The 27,208-nt window shown below is 41.6% G+C and overlaps 1 protein-coding gene across 2 annotated transcripts in view; it reads right to left on the bottom strand.

Annotated features, from left to right (window-relative positions):
- Positions 1 to 27,208, bottom strand: part of LOC142144111 (isoaspartyl peptidase/L-asparaginase-like) — a 198,401-nt gene that overhangs the window by 26,377 nt on the left and 144,816 nt on the right. For both annotated transcript variants that reach the window (XM_075202571.1, XM_075202572.1), the window contains exon 4: positions 10,686 to 10,849. In XM_075202571.1, the coding sequence (XP_075058672.1) occupies positions 10,686 to 10,849 (164 nt within the window). The remainder of the gene's footprint in view (positions 1 to 10,685; positions 10,850 to 27,208) is intronic.

Genomic DNA, 27,208 nt, shown 5'->3' with positions numbered 1-27,208 from the left:
CTGCTAAACACCTTATCGCTGTGCTCAATCAGTCTTCCTTGAAGGGCAGTATTCATAACCTGCACTTTCACATCACTGCTTCTCCGTACTCGTGAAAATGCGACATACAATTGTCCATGACCAAACACAGGCTCTGGTAAATAAATACCCACACGGTCAAGAGTTTGAGCCCTCAACTGGTAAATTTAGCCTTTACTACCCCTCCCACGGGGGAAGGGGGGATGATGGGAGTTAACTGACTTCACTATTATAATTTTTTTGTCAAATAATGTCAGTATACCAAATTTCAGGTCAATTGGATGAGCCCTTTCTGAGAAAATTGTTTTTTCCACACACACACACAAACACACGCCGCTAGGCTTATATATATTAGATATATATATACATATATATACACATATATGCGTATACATACATACACACGCACACACTCACATTTCTGACACCCACAATAATAATCCCAAGTACAATAAAATCATATTACATATTATAATAATAATATATATTTCTATTTTTGGTAACAATTAATGCTTTTATACACCAGGGGCCTGATTCATTAAGAATCTTAACTCAAGAAACTTCTTATTTAAGTCTCCTGGACAAAACCATGTTACATGCAAGGGGTGCAAATTAGTATTCTGTTTTACACATACGTTAAATACTGACTATTTTTTTATGTAGCACACAAATATCAACTTTAAATGTCAGTGTACAAATAAGCTATCAAGTATTTGTGTGCTACATGAAAAAACAGTCAGTATTTAACTCATGTGCAAAACAGAATACTAATTTGCACCCCTTACATGGTTTTGTCCAGGAGACTGAAATAAGAAGTGTCTTAAGTTAAGATCCTTAATGAATCAGGCCCCAGGTCTGTAATGATTAATTAATGCGCTCAAGATTGCCTTCAATGTTCATATGCATATGATAAAGAGGAGATGAGGAATGGATGTTAGTAAGAACTGTGTGGTCACTAGACCTGTGATCTTAAAATTATGTTTATTGCTAGGACCACCTATTACACTAAATCACTAAAGAAACTGAGAGTGTTCACTACACAGCCCCCTTGAGAAAAACTGCTCGTCATATGAAACGCGTTGGTACGGCTCTTTTTTTGGCGTCACACAGGAAGTAACAGGTCTTGCGTCCCACTGTGGAACGCACACCACACACTGCATCTCCATTCCAGCCATTCGTTGTCCACACTCATCTAATGACACAATTCACCAGCCTTTTTGGGCAACATAAGATCTCAAACACAGTAGCGCCTGTCTCATCGGGATCAGCACACATAAGGAACAGTGATTCTTTCGGGACTCTAATACCTGTAACTTTATATCCAGCAGTACTTTACTCAGAATAACTTCTAACAAGTTGTAGGATTGGATCATATGATTTTTCATGGATATATGTTCAGTTGGACTGAGGTTTATTGGTTTGGTGCACATGTTTATCCTTAATTAGTTTTGGTTCTATCACCATGGGACTTTACTAACCATCAACAAGATGTTGCAATTTTTATCTTTATTCTTATTTTTCTTTTGAATTTTATATTGTCTTTTTGTCATGTTTTGTATTTTTTACAATTTTTTTCTAGTGTGGTGAACACTCAGTTTCTTTAGTGTTTTAGTGTAATAGGTGGTCCTAGCAATAAACATAATTTAAAGATCATCTCATCTCCTTTATCATATGCATAGGAACATTGAAGGCAATCTTGAGCGCATTAATTAATCATTACAAATTTGGTATACAGGGAGGGATACCCTGATTTAAAGCAGCTCTTGCCATTCAAGAGTTGAGTGCAGCTCTGTCTATCTTTACTATACACTAGGGCTAAACTATTTTTGCTTGCATAAGCACACCTTTCAATTTGCAATGTTTACTTTGTTAGAACTGTATACATTACAGCGTTCCAGATTTTGAAATCTAGACATTTCAGACCATTCCCTGATCACTAAGCTACATCACTAACAAGAAAGCCTATTTCCTGACACATAAATTGTTACTGTTCTGTCTACATTGGAGCTGTTAGTGCATATGGAACAGTGCATGCGTTTGAAAAAAGAATCAAAATATTCATTTAATTCCTTTGTGCAATGATTTCAGTAAAATTATATTGTTCTATTATGATGATGAAAGGGTACTATGAAACATATTTTTACACTGTGCGGAGGACCCTGAGGGAAGAAAAACAAAATGTCTCCTGCTTGGTGACAAACAGCAGTCACAATGTCTTCCGGCCTTGTACCAAGAGAATCTGAGCAGATTCTCTTTGTTCCAATTACAGGCCACCAATACATTCTTGCCGCAATACCCGCCCACTCTCAACGAGTTATATTTTGCAAATGCAAGTGGCGGTTGTCAGTCCATAGGTGGAGCTCAAGAAAGAGGAAGAAAGAAAATAAGATGCTGGAGACCAGGAAAGAAGAGAGGACAGCACAATCACGCCAAGAAGAGAGAAGACATCGGGCTCAAGATTGCGGGAGGCGATCCACCAAAGAATAAGAAGCAGAGGGAAGGCAAAACAGATTTCGCTGTTACCCTCTGCACTGTCATAAACAGCAAGAAACAGGTAAGGCCCTCAGACATCTTTACAGTGGACCTGTGGCACCAGCTTTTTCGAGCGCTAAGTCCCTGGCTCAAGTTAATCCGGCTTTAGGTGTTATGAACTTACCCTTAGAATAGACTTCATCCAAGATGGCCGGGACTGTCTATTGAAGATTCCATCTTGGATCTCATTTCATGTTTGGGCCTATAAAAGACACTTTTTGTTTTGAAGCCTTTGCTTGTGTATTGTATTTGAATTTGAACCAGGGATTTCCACAGAACTTTGCTCCCTTTTGTGATCTGGATTGTAAGTGTCAGATACTTCTACCAGACCTTTATTTGCCTTGGGACTTTTGACTTCACTTGTTGGATACTATAGATTTGTATATCAAAATAAATCCTGTTTACTTTAGAACTATATGGCTATTGGATTCCATCTGTGATACCAGAAGTGTGATATTAGGCCTGTGGCATCAGTTAATCGGCTGCTAGGCCTGTGGGTTCAAGTTACTTAGGCCTTGGCATCAGTTGATCAGGTGTTAGGCACCTGGGCACAAGTTAATCAGGATTTATGCCTGAGGCACCAGTTGATAAGACACTATGCCTGTGAGGCACTTATTTAACCAGGCTGCAGGCCTGAGGACCAAGTTCAAAAGGCTGTAAGCCTGTGATACTTCCTGTGATTCAGGCACTAGACCCCTAGGCTCCAGGTCAGACATTAGGCCTGTTGCACATTAGGTGCCTGATTAATTAAGGAATGTAATGACTGATATGTACTGTATTTAACTTAACATTGCTCTGTGCATGCTCAGAACTGGACCATATGCCAGTGAACGCAGCAATATCCCATTCACCTTCAAAAGAAAAAGACCCTTATTACAGCCTATGATTTCATAGGTGCAATGGTCAGGGTACTGGGCATATGCACGTAGTCTATATACAGAAAGGGTATGCCAAGCTCAAGCGCATACAGCATGTCCAATTTAAGTTTTGGGTATCACTTGCACCAGCTACAGGTCAGGTGTAAGCGCTGATTAATAATTTTGGCCATCGCTTGTGCAAACTAGCTTTTGCAATCAGGAGCAACATTAAAAATGCTCCATTTTGTGTACAGGAGACATTCAGAACAACAAAATAAATGTATTTTAAATGGGACAAAATACACTTTGTTTTTAAATGTATTGTCATTGATGATTATACTATTAAGAGGTTACATTAATTGAAATTTTCTTTTGGAGCTTTATTTTCTACATAGGTATTGGACGTATCTTTCAGTGTATTATCTGTTAGAGCAGAGCACATCTAAACCTGTATTCAACAACAGATGTTTCTTCAGATCAGTTCCTAGTTGAATACGAGCGTTTTTATAAAAAATTAAATTTAAGTTATTTTTGCTTGCCGAAATGAATAAGGCTCCAGGGGGGTAGTTTCCTATTGTGTGCCCTTTTTATGTTTTGGGTGTCCCTAATTGACTATAACACAAGGAAGACTTGACAAGTGCATCCTCTCCGTTTCACTATGGGCCACTCCCTGTATGTGAAATTTTCCAGCTCTTCTCTTTTGTATCTATAAGTACTGAATACAGTGGTTAATAGTTAATTTCTGTCCTGTCCTTTAAGTTTCCCTGTGTCCTCTTCAGTATAGCACTCATTTATCAGGTCCCCATTAAAGGTAGGCTTTTGGTGTGCTTTATGGTATAGAATCCAATGGTCAGGACGCCATTAAAGGTAGTCTTTTGGTATGCTTCCTGTTTATTCATTGTCCGGTTTCTCACAGTATGTGTCAGGCTGGCCGTGAGAATGGACCCACCCTCTGGTATTGGCACCGCTACACAGGGAGGCGTGGAGTCTAAACGTGCCCGTGGTTTTCACCAGGGACCCCCACAGGGAGGTTTGGATTTTGCGGCAGAGGCACGCAGATCGTGGCCCTCCCAGGTAGTGAAGTCATAGAATCCGGGTTGGCACCGTGCAGGAAAATAGAACAAAGGCACAGGCAGAGACTGTGTAGAAAGCAGAAAAGCCAGATGAGCTATGAACGTGGTAATTATGAGCAAATTCAGCCCATGGGAGATGCTTACTCCATTCCGATTGATTGTTGGAGGAAAAACAACGGAGAAATACCTTGAGGTCTTGGTTTACACGCTTGTTCTGGCCATTGTTTGCGGATGATAGCCTGAGGAAAACTTCAGCTCGACTCCCAGGTCTTTATAAAAGGCCCTGCAAAAGCGCAAAATGAACTGGATGAAGAGCCTTCAGACGGAGATGTTGGACCAGGTAAGAACAACCAGCAGGCGGAGTTCTAGAGGCAGTTCTAGTAATGGCCATAAGGCTGGAGGGCTCAAGTATAGACCGAGGTTCGGAGACAAAGGACAGGTCAGATTTATCAAAGGACCAGAACAAGGCATCCGCACAGAAATTCTGGACACCAGAGCAATAGGTGAGCCTCAAATTAAAGTGACTAAAGAACGAAGACCAGCGAGCTTGTCAAGGGTTCAGACAGCGGGCATTTTGTAGGTAAGTAAGATTCTTGTGGTCGGTGAATACCGTGACTGGATGGATGGCTCCTTCAAGGAGGTGGTGCCACTATTCCAAGGCAGATTTGATGACAAGCAACTCTTTGTCCCCAGTACCATAGTTACGCTCGGATGGAGAACATTTCCTGGAGAAGAATCCACAGGGACGAAAAGAGCTGGCAGATGATTCCTGTGAAAGTACTGCTCCCACGCCAGCAGAAGAGGCATCCACCTCGAGGAAGTGGCTGGACTAGAACAGGGGCTGCAGAGAATGCTTCCTTTAGGGCCTTGAATTCAGTGATAACTTCAGGAGTCCACAACCTCGGATTAACCGACCTTCAGGTGAGGGCGGTAATGGGGGCAATCAGAGTGGAGAATTGCCTAATAAATTGTCTATAATAGTTGGCGAAGCTGATGAAGCGTTGCACAGCCTTTAAGCCTAATGGTCTAGACCAATTGAGAATCGCAGACAACTTTCAGGATCCATCTGCAAGCCAGAGCCGGAGACGATGTATCCCAGGAATGGAATCTGTGAGACCTCGAATACACATTTTTCAAGCTTGCAGAACAACCGGTTAGTTTGAAGACAGGTAAGTACTTCCTTAACGTGAGCGCTGTGAGAAACGAGATCCAGAGAGAAAATCAAGATGTTGTCCAGGTATACTACCAGAGAGCTGTAAAGGGGGTCTTGAAAGACTTCGTTGATTAAGGATTGGAAGACTGCTAGGGCATTAAAAAGCCCGAAGGGCATAACAAGATATTCAAAATGTCCTTCGCGAGTACAAAAGGCAGTCTTTCATTCATCACCCTCGCAAATGCGAATAAGGTTATAGGCTCCCCTGGGATCCAGTTTAAAGATCTTAGAGCCACTGATCCAATCGAATAACTCAGTGATAAGAGGAAGAGGGTACCAATTCTTGATGGTTATGGCATTCAGTTGCCGATAGTCAATGCAGGGACACAGAGTCCCATCCTTTTTCTTGACAAAAAAGAAACTGGCTTCAGCTGGGGAGGAAGATTTTCTGATAAAGCCACATTTTACGTTTTCAGCGATGTAGAGTGACATGGCTTAAATTTCAGGCAATGAAAGGAGGTAGATTCTTCCTTTAGGAATGGGTTTATCCAGTACCAACTCGATTAAACAATCCCACAGGCGATGAGGAGGGAGTATTTCTAAAGAAACTTTGCAAAAGACATCCTGGAATGGAGCATAGGGAGAGGGAAGCTCAGGCTGGGATGAGAGGATACAACAGGGAACAGAGTTCGCAGGCTTGACTCTAGGAAGACACTTCTTGAAGCACTGAGACCCCCATGACGTAACTTGAGCCAATCTCCAGTCGAATTGAGGTGCATGGAGTCTGAGCCATGGAAGACCCAGAATGATAGAATTAATGGACTGAGGAACAACCAGAAATTCAATAGTCTCTGTGTGGAGCACCCCTACCATCAACCGAACCAGGGAAGTAATCCAGGAAACGGAACCTTTAGCAACTCGATTCCCATCCACGGTGGAGATATGGAGATATGGAGTTGCGAGGCCAAGGTGGTGGAGGTGAAATTACCGGCAAATCCACAAAGGCAGAAATTACATAAAGGCCGGCTAGAATGTCTTGCGAGATGGTCATCAAGAAGTCTGGATTAGCAAGAATCACTCCTAAATCGGCCTCCCTGTCACCGATTAGGAGAGGGCTTTTCCCGGCCGCTTCGTGCAGGTGGAAAGCAAATGACCAGATTCTCCACAGTAAAGGCACAAGTTCTGCTTGAAACCTCTCTGCCTCTCCTCAGGCGAGAGACGGCATCGGCCTATCTGCATTGGTTCGTGAGGAGGAACAGGATTCAAGAATCGTGGAGCAAGACTAGGGAAAGAACGCCTGGCAGAGGACCTCTCGAGGGAACGTTCCTGAAAGCGAAGATCGATACGGTTACATAAAGAGATGAGGTTATCCAACTCGGAAGGAAGTTTGCGAGAAGCCAATTAGTCTTTAACTAGATCTGCTAGTTAAAGTGCTTCGTTGTTCCACTTTAGCTCAGAGGATAACGTATGAAATTGCACCGTGTACTGACCTACTATCAGAGAGCCTTGGCGCAGATTCAGGAGACTAGAAGCGGCAGAAGCTACTCGGCCAGGTTCATCGAACACCTTGCGGAAGGCTTCAATAAAAGAAGAGGCGTTCTGTAAGAGAGGATCATTATGTTCCCAAAGGGGTGAGGCCCATGCCAAGGCTTGTCCAGAAAGAAGTGAAATGATAAATGCGACTTTTACACGTTCAGACAGAAATGATCCGGAATTATACTCAAAGTGGATGAGGCACTGGTTCAAGAAGCCTTGACACTTCTTGGGATTCCCGTTGAATTTCGCAAGAGTGGGGAGATGTAGAGAGGCAGAGGAAGCAATGACGGGCACCGGTGGAGACAGACAGCCTTGGACGTAGTCATGGCTACCGCTTGGGAGGTTGCCACAGCGGTCTGAAGCAATTCCAATAAAACAGCGACTCCTTCAATGCACTGTAGTAATTGGGCCTGTTCGGACTCATGTTTCTCTACTCTGTGAGCCAAATGTAGCAACAACTCATGAACCAAAGGTTCACCGGATCCTTCCGTAGACATGAGCAGAGTATACTGTCAGGCTGGCCGTGAGAATGGACCCACCCTCTGGTATTGGCACCACTACACCGGGAGGCACGGAGTCTAAATGTGCCCCTGGTTTTCACCAGGGACCACGGCAAGGAGGTTTGGATTTCGTGGCAGAGGCATGCAAGTCGCGGCCCTCCCAGGTAGCCACTAGATAGGTAGGCGAAGTCGTACAATCCGGGTCGGCACCTTGCAGGAAAATAGAACAATGGAGCAGGCAGAGGCAAAATCAGAGTAGCCGGGGTCAAACCAGAAGATCCAATAATTCAGCAGGAAATTCCAAAAGAAGGGTCAGGCAAGCCGGGTCAATACCTTGGAACAGTCAGGAACAGATAGATAGGTAGATGGAGCTGGAGCACAGGGGACACCTTCATACTCTTCTGGTGCCAGAGTCTCCCTTAAATAGAGGCGGTGATGCCTCATTGGTGCAGAATCAGCTGAATCAGCTGACCGCCGCCAAGAAGCAGAGCCGAGCATTCCATTACCTAGCGACAAGGATGCCACGGCTCTGCGCATGCGCTGGCGACTGCCGGCCATAGATGCGTCCTGTTGCTTAGAAACGGAACGTGAGAAGGCAGGGCAGGAAGGCGCCTGTCCCGGCACTTCCTGACAGTGCGGGTTTGGCGCCTATCAGTATAGCTGAATTGTGTTGTGAATTTCATAGTACACTAGGCATAGTGATAGAAGTTAGTTTTGTGCAGCATACCTGTCACATAGGGGATGTAGTCAATCTGTCGACTCTGAACCTACCAACAGCCAGACAGTTGACACCAAAAGGACAAAAGTCAGAAATGTTGACAGCTTCAGTGTGTCTACGTGGTTAAATGGTGACATTGTGACTCTCGACAGGTAGTGAAGATGACAGTCACAGTGTTGACATTCAAACGGCAATGTCAGCACCAGGCAATACAGCTGACGGAATCACTGGCAGAATACATGGGGCTTTCCGACGGCCAAGCACGAAGGTTGTGGAAAAGCCCAATGTTATAAATGGACCTATCAGCTGTAAAGAAGTCATTTGCAGCAGAAACTCCTCATGTCAAGAGTTAGTTTGCGGCAGTCCCAATATATTTTTATTTTGCTAAGCACTGATCCTCTGGATTATTTTGGGGTATTTTCAAAGCTGGATCGAAGGTGTGTTTTTTTTTTTTTTTTATGGCCATTTATCTCAAAGTTATGTGCTTATTTTAAGTGGCTGTACTGAGCACCATTGCGAAGGACTGTGATTTTAATTTAATGAAGACTGTTATGAACACTGCAATATGACATTTCTGATGCAATACCTGTGCAAGCCCCAAAACACTCCCTGCAATGTCCATCAATAAGGTCACTTCCAAGAAGATTATCTTCGATAAAGTTGGTCATTGTTAATCATATTGGAACAGTATTGCTATTACACTGTTGTTATCGTGTAGCCTCCATATTATTATATGCAATCAACATATTTGATAATATATTTCATAATATGTACATTTAAAGCATATAGGGCCTGACTCATCAAGGCACATATCTGCCAACTTTGTGCGTATTGTCCGCAAAATCACTCCGTGCATGCCCAGAACGGGTAGATACAGCAGTGAAAAAAGCTCTGTCCTTTGCGTCCGCAAACAAAAAGGACACTTACTACAGCCGTCGATATCTGGGAGCGAATGGGGCAGGGAAAGGACGTTTTGCACAATGTATAGTAAGTAGGTGTGTGCCAAACTCAAGCTCACACAGCCACATCCGAATCCAGCTCTGAGCATCAAAAAAAGTTATTCTGCCATATCTCTTGCTCCAACTAAAGGGGCTAGTCTAAGTCCTGATCAGTAATATTGACAGTCTTGTATGCATGCTATAACATGTGTTTACAATCAAGAACAACTGTAAAAAAAAATATGTTCAGTATGTAGTGTATGTTTTATCATTAATGTCTTTATTATTAACAGGTGACATTAATTAAATTTATAATCCATATAGGCTTTGGACATATTGTAGCAGAGCACAGCAGACATACACCTGAATTCAACAGTGCACGTATCTTGAGATCTGTGCCTTGATGAACCCAGGAGTACGCAAAGCCTAAATAAGTGCTGAACGTGGGTTGCACTCAGAATATGTGCCTTCTTGAATCAGGCCTATAGGTGTTTTCGTCTTTTTATAAACTAATATTTGTACATGTAAAAAAATGTAATTGATTTATTTATGTTATCATTGTGAAATTTATTTTATTAAATTATAAATGTTGCTCAATATGTGACCTAGAAAGTTAACCTGTAATTTGTTTAATTTAGTGCATGTCTTATTTTGAGTATTTGATAATTTTTTCAGCAACCACCCCAGGAAACGTGAACAAATTTAAGGTTTATCCTAATTTTAAAAGTCAAATCTGTGATCAGTTTTGCCACACAAAGGCATACCTCCAAACTGCCCTGAATTGAGGGCTCTGTCCCACCATCGTGAGCTGGACAACTTTGTCCAGGTCGGTGGAAAGGTTAAGGGAGATATTGTCCACTGCTTCTCTACAGTGAAGGGGTTGGAGGCATGGCCACACCCACAGCGTGCCGTGGCCACGCCCCCATCCTGTTGCTGGGGCGATAGGGGGGACACAAATATTGGGAGGTATGACTGAGGTGCTAAATTGTAAGAAGTCAATCATTCAGTTATTGAGCAGAGCCACATGATTGCAATGGGTACTTCCTGCTTATAGGTCAGAGGTTAGCCGAACTGTATTACATATGCACTAATCTGACACAATTTTTCTTAGTAGCTTTAATGATGGACATTACAGAGAGACTAATATCATTGATAGAAGGATAGAAAGTGCTCCACACTGCACAGCAAGAATATAAACAAAGGATTATTTTCAAAAGTGCTGAACTACAGGTCTGCATTACAAATTAAGTTTTTCAAGCCAGTATAGTAACTTTTACACATATATTGCATAATGTTACAAAATACTTTTTCATACTGAATTTTTAATTTTTCATTTACCAGTTCTTTTAATTTCACTTACTTTTCTGTATTGAAAAGGCTTGTGACACTTTGTTTATATAGTTGGTATTTTTCCCATTCCTTAGTGGCATTTTCAGTCACTAATTCATCTGTTGGGACTTTATCAATGTTCATCCTTTCAGCAAATGTGTTTGCACCAGCTCCAGTCAACATAGAGTGTGGAGTCTACAAAACACAGACACAATAATAGCCATTGTAGAATACAGTATAAATTCCCTAGAAAGAATTGTAATTATTTATTTGCATTGTACAAAAAGCATCCATGAGAAAAGGAAAATGGATTAAAAGTATTATTATTTATCAGCATTTAAAGGCAATGATAAAAAGTAGTTTGCTTATATAATATAAATGATTACGTAACCTATGAACTTTTACTGGTTTAAATATTAAGCAATTTATAGGTTTTATAAGGCACACAAGCTGTATGTAGTCACCTTCTGACTAATCAATATTCTTGAAAATGTATCGTATAAATTAGGGAAAAATGACATCACAGCATTGAGATACCATGCTTTTGCTTCAGTGATGTAACTAGTGAACAAATAGACTGCATCTCACTGTATACTTTCAGGGACTGACTGGATAGTAAAGTTGGGCAGTTGTACAGTGGACTCTGATTGGCTAAATCCATTGTGTTCAATGTGCATTATATCTGAGCATCAATAAGCAGTGGTCTTCAAAAAGAGGGGTCAACACTGCAAATATTGACTCTTTGCATAAACTTAATGTAATTGCCAATAAAAGCCTTTGACTTTTATGAAATGCTTGTAATTTTACTTCAGTATACCATAGCATCATCTGACAAAAAGGTCTAAAACCACTGAAGCAGGAAAATTTGTGAAAACCAATACTTGTGTCATTCTCAAAACTTTTGGCCATGACTGTACTTACCATCGCGGGTTGCAAAAACCGGGGTATGATACATTTACCCCCTGATGTCCTTATCTGTATGGGATCCAATCTGTAAGATTTCAATCCAATAAGTCTTGAAACAATAACCAAAACACGACTAAAATATTCCCAAGATTCTGTTGCTGTTCAAAAGAAAATAACATTCCAGGTCCTGGAATAGTCCAAAAAAATTAACCCACCCCACTCCAAAAACTAATATTCCCAAAGTCCATGTAAACAATCTTCTTATCTTTGGTTACAATGACCCCATAATATTCCAAATGTGCTTGTAATCCATCTTGTTTCTTCAGTCATCATCATCATCATTTATTTATATAGCGCCACTAATTCCGCAGCAATGTACTCACTCACATCAGTCCCTGCACCATTGGGGCTTACAGTCTAAATTCCCTAACACTCACACACACACACACACTCACACACAGACAGACACACAGACTAGGGTCAATTTGTTAGCAGTTAATTAAAATACCAGTATGTTTTTGGAGTGTGGGAGGAAACCGGAGCACCCGGGGGAAACCCACACAAACACGGGGAGAACATACAAACTCCTCACAGATAAGGCCATTGTTGGGAATTGAACTTATGACCCCAGTGCTGTAAGGCAAAAGTGCTAACCACTTAGCCACCGAGCTGCCCTTCAGTCACAATGACCCCATATTAATTCCACAGTAACTGGATTGGCAACAAAAAAAACCCATAAGGAACAACCGCCCTCTAGTTCCTCCATGGAGGAACACGCGACCCTGAATGAAATATAAACAGATGCGAGGTCTATTTATACTGTAAGGAGTTTTTCTGTTCTGTCACCTAGTTTATTACCCTACACCCAAGAGTGTAAGAAGAGCCCTACTGTTTTCAGTATGGGACTGGGTCTTGTTAGAGGGGAGGCCCGCACAATTTTTCTGCAGACCCCACTCTCCAAAGAATTCAGCCCTGTGCTGAACAGCCTGGGGTTGATTTGTCATTATGGCAGGGCATATAGTGCCACCCACCCAGGCTGGTTAGCCTAGTGCTGGTTTTGTTGAAATCGGGGGACCCCACAAATTGTTTTCCCCCGATTTTTTTGCAACCAGCACTAGTCCCACACATTTTTGTTTTTTTCAACATCTGTTTTTTTACATAGTAAAGAGCTGGTGGGTCAGATGGCTGTAGTGCCGGCCGACCGCCGGATAAGTTAAACATAACCATAGCTGGAGCAAGAAATACGACTGAAATTACTACATGACAGCGTGGGAAAATCCCTTAGACCAGTGGTTCTCAAACTGTGCGCCTAGGTTCCCTGGAGTGCCTCAGAGATCTCACAGGGGTGCCTCGGCCAGGGCCAGTGGTAAGCAAGGCGGGGGACTACTTGCTAATTGTTTTGACTTAGGGGTGCCTGGAAAAAATTTTGGAGACCCTAAGGGTGCCTTGAACTGAAAAACTATGGAATAGACTGCCTTAGATTATAAATAGACCTTGCGCCTGTGCTAAACTCATTGCATATCGAAGCTTGTATTAGATACAAGCTAAGTTTGCGGCGTCTGTAATCAAGGTTTATTTTTTTAACCAAGCATGTTCCGATTTTGGAATACAATTATGTGGGCCCTTCTGGCATGAAGAAAAGAAGAATAGAAGAACAGAATACTGAAATCAACAAGGGGCTTTTCTGGCCAGAAGAACAGAAGATATTTACAAGTATGGACAGTTGGAATTACAAATTATTTGTTTTTTTTCAGCGGACCCCACTCCCTAGGGAATCCAGCCCAGCGTTGAACAGCCTGGGGTTGGATTGTCATTATGGCAGGAGGACACCTGCCATGTGCCCCCCTGCTATAGTGCCAACCACCCCGGCTGGTTTCCTTAGTGCTGGTTATGTGAAAATCAGGGGGAGCCCATGCAAATTTTTCCCTGATTTTCACGCAACCAGCAGTAGGCTGGCAGAGCTAGGATTTAATAGTGGTCGGTCCCACACATTTTTTTTTTTTAACATTTATCTATTTTTAAACTTTCGACAGCCGCCAGACCTGTGGCTCTATAGCCAGGACAGTGTTACTGTGATGTGTTTGCTAAACATGCAGCTAGGAAGCAGCATGTTGTAACTAGCAATGTTTACAGGAAACTCGGGAGAGTTCGCTTAATTGCAGCTTCATACATTTGAGACTTGTATAGCTAGAGTGGCAAACAGTTTGGATTTTGATCTCTGTCGATTTTGGAAATGGCGATTTTGACAGAAACACATCTCTGGCGATTTTACATAAAATCTCACTTTACTACAACTGCGAGATGAAACACCCACGAGAAAATCGTGGGATATTCAAAATTGGACCTTGATACATTTCCCCCCTGGTTGCAGGCACCAGAGCAGCTGGCAGAGCCAATACTGAGTGATAGTGTAACCTCAGAGCAATTGTTCCTTAAACATTCAGTTCTGGCTGACAGCCACTATAATACCTGCAACAAGGTGATTGTCAAGCTGCAAATGCCATGAGGGAGCAGAGGGACAGAAGAAGTAGACAGTGAATGATCATCATTGAGTAGTAATCATTTCAGTTACTCCCCCATGATGTTGTCCGCCCTCTAATGCTTTAACCCCAATTAAGCACTAGAAGTACAACAGTGTCTGCGGTGGTGCCCATGGTCAAGAATTCTTTCATCTTGATTGCATAAAAGCCACCAGGGCGTGGTGTGGTGGACATTTTATTTAGAGGGATCAATAAGTCAAGAGCTCAAGTATCAGTGGCCATTCTGAGCAAGTGTAATATTGAAGCCTGATGTGCGTGCTCCAAATCACTCTGTGCTGTGAGACAACAAGGGGCTTGGTCTTTCGACGCATCCCAAAAGGGAAAGGATGTTGTTTCTCCCATCCCCTGGAGCCATAAGGCCCCTTACCAGGCGCGGGCTGGCAGGTTTCGGCCCGGGGGGGCGCACAGGCGGCCGCATCACATGACACGCGATGCGGCCGCGTCATACTGAGAAATGATTTCATCCACAATGGGGGGGGGGGGGGGGTGGGGGAGGCGGCCAGCTTGAACAGCCGTTAGACTGAGCGGCCCGGGTGCCCGCTGCCCCCCTGCCCCCCGGTCCAGCCTGCCCCTTTACGCATCTTTAGGGAGGCTACCAGAAGCATGGTAGCCCCTTGACATGCCCAACCCAGGGGCAATCACAGGATTTGAGGAGGGGGGGTTCGACTCCACATCACCAGTGGGCGTGACCAGCATGTGTGGGGGCGTGGCTATAATTTTACAACATTTACAACATTCCATTGGTCCATCAAATGCATATGCATTGCTATGTCTAGTGTGACACTAAGAGCTGAAAAAAACCCCCAGTTATAATTACAATAAATGATAAGCAACGTGACACACTGCAGTCATAGTGACTGTGGCCAAGTCCTGAAAGATTATTGTAAATTATTCTGGTTATACATACAAAAAAATGCTTCTATGCTGTTAAGCATAAATGCTGCATACAGAGAATCATTCTTGAAACTAAACACATCCCAGCGTGCTCCTTTGCGGTTTACAACAATGCTCTTTAACATAAAAGTCATGTGCTGTATATGTTCCTAAAGTAACAAACCCTGCTTACTGAGTATTCTTATGTAAAATCCTATATAAAATGCTTGTTTGTTTATCATCGTTGTATCACACAAGCTGAATTCTTCAGACATGGACAAATGTTATACTGTACAGACATTAAAATTACTGTATTGCTACTCAAAATAGGTGTTCCGTATGTATTGTACTTTTAGGTGATATACTGTTTTGTATGCTAATGTTAATGATATCCAGTGTTTGCTGCCTCATGGAAAATAATGATGAAATGGATTTTTGGCACAAGCTAATTAGCAATTTACAGAGTTTTGTGGCTTGTTTCAGCTGGTAATTATCTAACCAGAATAGTCAGACTATATCATAAATGCATATCTCCTATCTGTCCCAATTTAGGCAGGATAGGGTCACACTTGCAAATACACACAGAGTCAAACACACAGACATGTAAACTGTCATATATACAGACAAGCACATACTGACACATACACAAACACACACAGGGTCAAACACACACACAAGTAAACTGTCACATACTCAGACAAGCACAGATTCACACATACACACAGATATGCAAACTGTCACATACACAGATAAGCACAGAGTCACACTGTCACTCACCGGACTGTGAGTGCTTCTTCCCGGACATTTAGGAACCGTGGCCGTCCTCCATCCTGAGGGACTGCGCATGCGCAGCCCTTTCTAAACCTTCAGTGTATGTTCCTTTAACTTAATTGGCAGATCAGGCAACACTCCCTATATTAAGCACCTGTGGTGAACACCACGTTGCCTGATCTTGGAGTCTCATTCCCCATGAGTCTCTGAAGGTGTTCCTGTGTTTCCTCGTTTATTCAGCCCAGCTGATTCCTGTGGTTTCCAAACCACTTCTACCTCTGTGGTTTCCAAACCACTTCTACTACTGTGGTTCCCATACCACAGCTACCCTTCTGTGTATCATCGTGACTGTGAGCTGATTCCTATCCGCTGCCTCCGTGCACTACAGTCTTCTAACCACTTCAACTCTACCATGTATTATTGGGACTGTTAGCTGATTCCTATCCGCTGCCTCCGTGCACTACAGTCTTCAACCTGCAACTCGTCTGTGTTTCATCATCGTGACTGTTAGCTGATTCCTATCCGCTGCCTCCGTGCACTACAGTCTTCAACCTGCAACTCGTCTGTGTTTCATCATCGTGACTGTTAGCTGATTCCTATCGCTGCCTCCGTGCACTACAGTCTTCAACCTGCAACCCGTCTGTGTTTCATCGTGACTGTTTGGCTGATTCCTATCCGCTGCCTCTGTGCGCTTCAGTCTTCAGTTCTTGTCAACTCTCCCGTGTTTCCTTGAGACTGCTGCCACTATTGCTATCCGCTACTCTCCATGATCAACAGTTCCAGTTCAACTCTGCTCTCCCGTGTCCCATCGTTACTGCACCTGCTGGTTGCTATTGGCTACCTCCGTGTTTCCGCAGAGACCCGCTGCTGCTACTCCTCAGCGCTACTCATCCATCTACTGCTGATCCGCTCTCCACGCTTTCCTGTGTTCCCGCTGGTCTCTACCCGCCTGTCAGCATTGGATTCGTGTCTCTCTCCTTACCTCTCTGCTAGACCATCGCCATTCTCCAGGTACCTCCAGGAGTCCAGTTCCACGCTCTACTGATTCCTGTATATTTGTTTCCCTGCTGGTCTACCTACCTGTGCGCTGCACCTACTAGACCACCGCTTCACCCATCCAGGGACTTTGCATCCTGCCGGCCTCCTGCCGTTCAGGTATCTCTGCACTCCTGTCTGACTGCCTGCTTCTGAACCACGGTATGCATACTTCTCATTGACTGTGCTGGTGTATTGCATACCTTGCTGGACTGTGTTGGTTCTCCTCTGGAGTTTGCTATCCACTGAGTCTATTGCCATCATTGACTGTGTTATCTCGTGCTGGATTACTTCAAGAGACTTTCTATTTATGGCAGTGCTGTTCAGTTATATATATATATATATTGTGCATATTACTGTGGATCAAAGTTAAGGTGCCCGTGTATATCTTGTGTTGCAGTCTCTCCCCGTGCACCTCCTCACATATATTTTCAGTGGTACAACTTGCTAGTGGCAGACCACTGATCCCTGTTTCCAGTATCACCTGTTTCAGTATCCTCTCACATAGCAGTGGTGCAACTTGCTATCGCAGACCACTGACTCCCCGGATACCTCCACTTGGATTCCATTCCTTCACTCTGACAGCGGTACAACTTGCTATCCGCAGACCGCTGACTCTCATCACCTCCTCGTTTCTGTTGGACATTCCTCCTCACTATAGCAGTGGTACAACTTGCTACCGCAGACCACTGACTACCTTCACGTGTCCTTTGTCCATACAGTTCCTTGTGTATTATTACCTCCATATTGCCAGTGCTGCTAGTCATAGACTTTCCTGAGCATCTCATCATCTGCTATTTCCTGTTCCGTGATCACCCTGCTACCAGAGTACCAGATTACCACCTATACTGCTCTGGTAAGCCTATCACCTGGTGATCCCTGGGTAAAGACTCCTAGTGCCCGTGACACACACATACACAAACACACAGACATGTAAACTATCACATACACAGACAAGCACAGAGTCACACAAACCCACAGACAGTAACAGACAAACTGTCACACACACAGACTCTTTTACCTTCTTGTTTTGCCTCCTGCATCACACACATGCCGGCCGGGTAGGAGGAAGGGGCAGGGCCAGACTGCAAGTCAGAGAGTGCTGTATACACACAGCAGGAAAAGCAATCCAGGGGCCAGTCACTACAAGCATTGGCACCCCAGGGACAGGGGTTTCTGGGAACTAGGAATGTCTCCTCTGTGTGCCCCTGCAACCAAGGCAATATTGGGCCATTTTCTCCCCAAGCTTGGCCAAAGCTTCTCTCAGTGAACTGAATCTTCAACTCCATCCAGAAGGGGAAAGCCTCGAACAAAACGGGCTGCACATAATGGTTTCGCCCAAAACCCCTCAATAAATGTGAGACACACAAAATGAAAAACAGGAAAAATTGCTATATGTGTAAGTGCTATGTATCAATAAATTAAAAAAATATTAATTACAAAAATGCCTGAATGCACCAGCTGTACAGCTGGTGAGTTAAAAAAAATTCTTGTCTGGCCATAAGGCTATGGCAAAGAAATGTAATGCTGCTGAAAAATCCAAGTACTCCTGCAGAGTGCATTATGCCACTTCACCAATGCCTGTTTGGGCACCCTGGATCAGGCAGCAGTAGGGGCATACCCTGGGCTTCCAGAAACCTGCCTTTTGGCCAGAGAACCAAGTGTTGTACTTCACTTACTTTTAAGCCCCACAGCGTATATACACATCTGTACTTGATCTTAGCCAAAAGACTGAGAGTCAAAAAAAGAACATGGGATGTCAGCAGTCGTAGCAGAGAGCTATTGAGTTCACAGGTGCTTCCGAATATCAGAATCCTTCTTTTGAGTGATATCGCATAGCATTCGGGGTAGAGGAGAAAGGAAATCAGTTCTGCATATGTTAGTAACAAACTCCTGAGTTCTACTGATTATTTAAGTAAAGCCAGAGCACTACTTAAATAATCAGTTCTGCGCAGTACCTTAGTTAAAGTTTAAACAAGAGATGTTGCTTAAAATAGCTAATTTACATAGAGCATAACTATTTATTTATTTTATTATTACTATTATTATAATACTTTTTTCTTTACTTTTCTTAGTTAAAAAGGTGCCCCAAAAAGCCATTACTTAACACATCTGTTACAACGTTTCTCCGGTGAATTGTGGACTGTTAAGTTACTTAGAAAAGATTTCTTAGAGTGAAATGGACATTTTTCTCACTTATGTTACAAAAGAACAGCAGCTGAACAAATGGAATTGCCTACAACATTTCCAGAACATAGCAGAGAAAAGACATAATGGACTTGACAAAAATGCATTTATATCTAGAGATGCAGTTATGAATCATCATTAAAAATGCCGTAGATGCCCTGGTAACATACTTAAATTGGAGGTATGAAACTTTAAATAGAATTTCAGTAAACTTTGATTTTAAACCTCAGAATAAATATGGTGTCCAACACTGTTACAAGAAAGACCAGGAGTAAGCTCTATGAACAAGAGTTCTAGTATATTCTGCGGGTCTGGTGAGCATACCATCCCTTTTGCGGTAAACCTCCATTAAAATCTGTGATTTCCGTGCTCCTAAAAGGAGGACCTCCTACATCCGCTTTATTTTCCACTTATTTCATTAGGTCCACACCAGCTTGCATTCATATGGATACTATTATCCTGATGCACTTGCTACTTAAACTGAAATCACGGCCTGATATGTATATATATCACAGTTCATTTACTCTTCCATATTATTGGTTGTTTATTGTGAATATATGTATGTTTATTTACTTAAAGAGTAATTGTTATTTTAAGATTTATATATTATCTATTTTTGATCAACAAAGTTTGGATTTACAATGTATTGTGTATGTGATATTGCTGTCCTTTTCCTCACTTATTTTTTTATAGCGCCACCAAATTCACAGTGCTGTACAAAGAATATTTGTCATTCTCATGGGGCCCCTGCCCCATTGGAGCTTACAGTCTATATTCCCTAACACACACTAGAGTTAATTTTGTCAGCAGCCATTTAAACTATGAGTATGGTTTTGGCGTGCAGTAGGAAACCAGAGCAATGGTTAGAAACCCACACAAACAAAGGAAGAACATACAAAAATAAGGCTCTGGTTGGGAATCCAACTAATGACCCCAGCACTGTAAGGCAGAAGTGCTAACCACCGAACCACTGTGCTGCTCTTTTACTTTGCTTTATTTGTGAGTAACAAACACTGGAGGATAGCAGCTGACATTCATCTGACTAGTACTATTGTTATATTTATCATTTATTTATAAAGCATTGATATCCAATGCAGTGCTGTACATTGAGCTGATCATGACACAAACAAATTACTTACAATGTCAAGCAGCAGAAGGTAAAGATGGCCCCAGATGGGTTTACAATCTAAGAGGTATGGGGAAACACTTGATACATAAGGTAGTGGAATAACAATTGTAGCTGCTAGTGGGCAAAGTGTGTAAGTAAATTGTTAGACAGCAGTGTTTTCTGTCTCCAATAATAAAGTAGTCTTTGTAGACTGGTATTTCTCTGCAGATACCAGTGGTGAGGTACAGTTGGAATGAGAAAAGACTGAGGAAACAACAATCAGTCATTGTGAATATCTTGAAAACAGTAAGCTGCTGGCAACCATACCTGTCCTTCATCATTTATATTAACTGAGCATCCTTCCTTTGCTGGTTCTAGAGGAGACTTTTGTTTTTGTGCTGCCTAATATTAACAGAGTTGCAAAATGAAGCCAGTCACTTAGCACTCAAATACAATGAAGATTTAGATGCTTCAGAAATTATTGCAAAAAAACCGTTATAAATATCACACTTTATAAATATTGCCAAGTCTGTTTATGAATATACATTGTGACAATGTAATCAATGAATTTGCAACCATAAAATCAAGAAAAATTAAGCTGTAAATTCTAAATTGCTTGTTGGTGCCAGAAATGTACCCTCTTCGATCCATGTTTGAAGTTACAGAAGTTCTTTATACGGAATCTGTATATTGCAGACTTGTCTGCTCTATGTATCCTATGTCTTTTGATCAAATAAATTACCACTGGTGAGTCAAATTGCAATATTTCCTGATCTTTAAGTGAATCCCCTTATTGTTTGCTGCATAATACAATCACATTACAGTTCAGAATGTATGTCCAGCCCCCAGTCTGCTGTTCTTATCTGTCAATTGGGCTTTCTTCACAGGTATGACCTAATTAGGCTTGTAACAGATCTTTTGTACTTGCATACAAACCTGTTTTTTGTGTATTTATACAATAAAGAGTTGCCCAAATCCAGGACTTGTGACATTGGAGGAGAAGCCAATATTTTTAATGTCAGTGAAAGGTTAATAAAAATTCACCAATGTGAATTAGTATCAGACCAAGATTTCATACTCTTGTGTTTGTTCTGTAGTGGTAATTTGTGCTATCCTGATTTTCTTAAGAAATATATGGTTGTTAAAATATGTTTAAATAGTATTATCCTGAATATTTTGAATATTATATATTCAAAAGTTAATCAAACTACTACAAAAAAGCAAGTTACTAATAAATTTATAACTGACAAAAGATGAAAATAAGGAATGAAGTTTATTATAAAGCATAAAACCAAGATCCCCCCCCTGCACTCAGATGCCAGGCAGCAAAAAATACCAAATATAAATAACAAACCTGACCCGAAAATAATAAAAGCAGATATTTTAGATGCAAACACTCTTAGTTATTAGTATAAATCATTCACCTCTTTCAAGGTGCCTCTAAGAGGTTTGTGCAAGCTCTAATCAATAAGAGTAACAACATTCACTCACATATATTTCTTTTATATCTTTGTATTTTAAATTGACAGTTTGGTAACTGCCACCTTAGAGAATGTCTGAAAAATCAAGATGTTTTGCAAATCCAAAAAGGTTCTATTGCTAAGAATGCCTCCCTAAACGCAAACGTTTATCCTTAAATTCATTAGAATATGTCTTAGGCTGAGTACACACTACAGAAAATTTCTCCCGAAGCAACATTTCTAATGATTTTCCCAACGTAAAAAAAAAAATATTGCAATGCCGATTAATGTGTACACACTATACACGTTTTACACGATTGACCTTCTAATCTGTGCTCTTCATGTGTCATAACCATCAGCTGAAAAGATTATGCACACTCCAATGAAATCTATGGACACTGAAGACATTCATACCATTGTTGAACGAGATTTTTAAAATCAAATGAAACGATACAATGGGCTTTGGAACGATGATCGTTCATCGTTGCAGCATACACATCATCATCATCATAATTTTTTTATATAGCGCCACTAATTACGCAGTGCTGTACAGAGAACTCATTCACATCAGTCCCTGCCCCATTGGAGCTTACAGTCTAAATTCCCTAATATAGACACACAGGGAGACAGACAAAGAGGGAGAGACGAGGGTCAATTTTGATAGCAGCCAATTAACCTACCAGTATGTTTTTGGAGTGTGGGAGGAAACCAGAGGACCTGGAGGAAACCCACGCAAACACAGGGAGAACATACAAACTCCACACAGATAAGGCCATGGTCGGGAATTGAACTCATGACCCCAGTGCTGGGAGGCAGCAGTGCTAACCACTACGCCACTGTGCTGCCCATACACACTAATGTGATATTGGGCAAACCAGTCGTTTAATGTCTGATTGACCTGATAATCGTCTGAAAACACTGTAGTGTGTACCCAGTCTTATTACTAAACAAAATCTGGGTTTAACATTTGGATTTTGCATTTGAGTAAAAAATCCGACTACCAGCACGGGCAGCATGGTGGCTAAGCGTTAGCACTTCTGATTCACAGCAACAGCATCATGAGTTTGATTCCCGACCATGGCCTTATCTGTGTGGAGTTTGTATGTTCTCCCCATGTTTGCGTGGGTTTCCTCCCACAATCGAAAAACATACTAGTAGATTAATTGGCTGCTATCAAGTTGACCCTAGTCTGTCTGTCTGTATGCAGCCAATTAATCTACTAGTATGTTTTAGACTGTAAGCTCTATTTGGGTAGGGAGTGATGTGAGTGTGTTCTCTGTACAGCGCTGCGGAATTAGTGGTGCTATATAAATGATGATGATGATACCAATGACTGTGGCTAACTTCCCATTCAGAATGGAATGATTCGATACAAAACTTTACTCTCTTGATCCTGTTGCCATCTTTAAACTTTCTAACTAGGGTACATACTCACAGAAATTAGCATAGTCATACAACAATATGAATACATCTGTACTACACGCATGGGCGCCGACCTTTTATAACTTCAGTCACATGACCGATTTGCGCCTATGCTACACCCTTTCCATCTCCTTACACTATATAAAATTATTCTGTGCACTGTTAGGGTGCAAGAGCATTTATCTTAGATTCCTTGCAAGGTGTTCCTGGCTTTCTAGTACCTCCAGCTATTGCACACCACAAATTGTTAGTGTTGTGGTTCAGTTTCGTATCGCTGACATTATCCTGATGCAGTTCCTATACCACTGGTATCCTGGTGGAGTCCTACAGGGCTAATATTATCTTGGTGCAGTTCATATATCGCTGGTAATATATTGGTGCAGTTACGTATCACTGGCATTATCCTAGTGCAGTTCACATACCGCTCGTATCCTGGTGGAGTTCCTACATCGCTTGCCTATGGTGTTGTTCCCAGATAGCATTAACCTGGTGCTGTTCATTGCTGGCATAGTATTCTACCGGCTATTACTACAATAGCACCTTATTCTGACAGTGTCTTCTCTATATATAATCTCAGTGCTTTGCAAATGATACGATTACTCTATAACTCTTTTCACACACACAGACCATGCTCCAGATCTACCCCAAGGTCTGCAACCTGCGTAGCACATGCATCCAATTACATCCTGCTTTACGCCGGGTTCTGGTGAAGGCCGGCGTCACATTTGACACCATGCCCTGGGAATATGTAGTGGAATCTTGGCCTTTTTTCAGGATGTATGATCAGTGCTTCCTGATTGTCACGATTCAAAGTAAATTATAGTAATGGAGTCCGGGATGTGTTCTTTAGTGCGGATTCCAGATGCCCAAATTATCAAAAGTGGTTAAAACAGTCTGAATCATAGTCCACTGTAAGAGGCCAGACATGCAAGTCCTCGTCCAAGGGCGGAAAGGCGATGGAGATCATGCCAGAGGGAAGTTGAGTCACCGCAGACCCTGCTCTCTTCTTTCGCCTTTTCTTCCTGTGAAAATTACCCGGAATGGGAGCCTGAACCAATTGGGTGGAGAACCTCGGAACAGGAGGCAGAGGCTGGCACCTTGGAACTGGAGGCAAAGGATGGCGGCTCAGAAATGGAGGCAGAGGATGGCGACTTGGAACTAGAGGCAGAGGCTCGCACCTCGGAACTCGATGGCAACTCGGAACTGGAGGTAGAGGCTGGAACCTCGAAACAGGAGGCAGAGGCTTGCACCTTATGATAGGTGACAGGAGCTGGCACCTCTGGACTGGTGGCAGAAACTGGCACCTCTGAACTAGCAGCAGACATTCACACCTCTGGACTGGTGGCAGACATTGGCACATCTGGACTGGCGGCAGAAACTGGCACCTCAGTTCTAGTGACAGAAACTGGAATTGGTGGATTTGGACTCATCCCCGGGAGCAGAACAAGCTGTAATGTGGAAATTGGAAGTGAAACGCAAACAAATCCAGAATGAAGAGGTGAAAAACAGAATACGGTACTGTAGGTTGTAGTGGCCTTCTTGTAAGAAGTGTCTATTACTGGCACAGTAAAGACATAGTTTGTTAGTCCTTCTGTGCCGCCGCTCCTCTTCAGTCAGATGGGGGCGTGGACCACTTTCTAGCCTGGAGTTTGCTACACAGTAGTTCTTTATTAAATGTAAGTTTGTGGTAGCATTATTAAAAGGTGTTGTTTGCACAAATTCAGCAGCAGCAGCAGAGGAAGTAGGTTGAGATAAAACAACAGCATTAGAATTGGAAAAGACAAAATCTGACAGTCTCTTGAGTGGGTCCATGAGCAAAGCTGAAAATTGAGCCAGCTGAGAACGTAACAAAATGATGTCCATTTGTAGAGTTTGTAGCAAAGGCAGTTTAGTCATTTGTAAGGCAGACATGTTTGCAGGAGAAAACAAATGGAAACAATGGCAGTGAGAGTCCTAGGAGAAAATCTGAAGCAGGACATTTCACACAGCTCCAAAGCTGTCTTTTTGGCTGGTCATACTGTCACGCTTCAAAGTAAATCACAGCAATGGAGCCTGGGATGTGATGAAGCATAAAGGTGTTTATTGCTCAGAAAATATAGATAAATGGTACGAACCCCATATAGCTGAAACTGCACAGAGGTAGAAAGATAGGTGGAGAGAGATCCGGAGAAGTGGTGTAGCAGCAGAATTTGAAGTCCAAGGCACAGGAGCAACATGGAGAACAAACCATAAGGAAGGCAATGAAACAACAATGACCAGATGGTATACTGGAAGCAGCAGGTATAAGTAGAGAGACACCCAGGAGCAAGAGATAAGATTGGTGCAACAAGTTAACCCCAAGGAAAGGCAAAAAAGCAGCACTTCTAGTGAACAGAGGCACTGCAGATAAAAGCAAAAGTCCAAGATCCAGGAGGCAGGAGCTGCCAATGCAAGCAGCATGCAATGCAGAAGGCTGCAGGTAGATCGTGACACTGATAGCTTATATGTAGCTTGCAGTATAAGTCGCATTTAATGCACTATGCTTGAATGTTAGTAATTCCACCCAAACTGCCATGATTCTATAATGTGAGCATGGATAGAAAAGTCCAATCGGACATTTAGGCAAATCCCCAAGTTTTTGTTTTTGGTACACTTAACAATCTTCTTCTGAGCTTAATAATTGGGAATATTCACTCATTTACACACAATAATAACCTATCCTAAGAGTCACAGATGAGTTAAATGGTTCAACCAATTTTTGAATTTTACAAATTTATTTTTCATCGCTTCAGTTTCAGTTTGTGGTGCAAATTAGGAAAAAAAGCATAAAACAGAATTTAGAACTAAATTCTATTAAGTAAAAATGGTGGTAAAAATCAACAAATCAAAATTAGCATTTTTTTTTATAATCTTACAACATATTTTTTTATTTGAACCGGTAATAATGATTACATTTAGTTATAATTACAAAGAATAACAACCAACATAGTAGCAAACAGAACTTAAACAGAGAGAAGAGGTACAGGAGATCACTGATAGCACCTGTAACTTCCCACTGTAAAGTGGGATTCCAAATTATGGAAATGTGGAATAAGACCTTATAGATATAGTAAATGTTCAGAATTATTGTTACAAAACAGATAAAAACACATTTACAATATAGCTAGGTATCTTCCAGATGCAATAATATAAGACGAAGTTCCCAGCACATGCACTAATAATAATAATAATAAGAATAAGAATAATTGGTACATAGACCTAGAGTACCTGATTTAGAGTTAAAAGCAAAGCAAAGAATTGTGCAGATATGCTCCTGGACCAACCATGTAGCAATACAAGAGGTACAATTGCATTTATTTAGTTATTTTTTACATACAGGGAAAATACTGGCTGTCGTTTTATGTAGCCGCCAATCTCTCTGTTTTCACATAAGCATATCAATAAACATTGAAGTTTCATAGAATACCCTAGTGCACTACAACTAAGTAACCACAACATTTTCTTTATGTGTAGTATACACTTAAAATTTCACCCATCACCACAGGAAACATTTAATAGTTTCTTTGAAAGGCTCTGTGTTTTGCACAAAAGCAAGGTTGAATTCAATTTAATGCTGTTCAAAACTTAATGAATTCATGATTAATTTAGGACTGAAATAAACTTTCTTTAACAAACTGAAAAGTCAAGAAAAAAAAGCAATTCATTTCACCAGCAAAGCACAATACCAAAGTGGATAGTATATTGAAAAGCCCCAAGCTGTGCATAGTACCCATGATCACAACATGGTAATACAAAAAATATTTACAACTTTTGAAATAGAAAAAAAAACCCTGTTTATATTGGACACCCTACAGTATAGACATAAAAGAGAAAAAACAGCAACAATACTCACAGCAAGAAACTTTATAAAGCCTCAAGATTAAGGAGCTATCAATACATAAATAATTCTCAAAAAGGGTTTACGCAGAATTGGAAAAACAATATTCCTAGCCTAATTCACAAATTAAGAACTCAAGATGCCAAAATAGCAATATGAGCATTTAATGGGCTAGTGGAAATATAAGTATTCCAAGTACCGCTGTTGCTAGTCACTATAACTAGAACCTCTGCATACTATTAGATCAAATTCTGGCGCTACCAATATAACATAAGAAGCAGCAGAGTGTTTTCCTATACGTATTATAAAAATTTTTGATATGGTAAATATAGGATTAAGAGAGTTTTTATTCTTAGAACTGTTTATTAAGAAAGCAGAAAATGTTTCATCAATACC

The sequence above is a fragment of the Mixophyes fleayi genome, chromosome 3, assembly GCF_038048845.1.
Source record: "Mixophyes fleayi isolate aMixFle1 chromosome 3, aMixFle1.hap1, whole genome shotgun sequence".
NCBI classification, from domain to species: domain Eukaryota; kingdom Metazoa; phylum Chordata; class Amphibia; order Anura; family Limnodynastidae; genus Mixophyes; species Mixophyes fleayi.
Note: the sequence above shows the minus strand (reverse complement) of the source record. Positions and strands in the feature narration are given on the sequence as shown.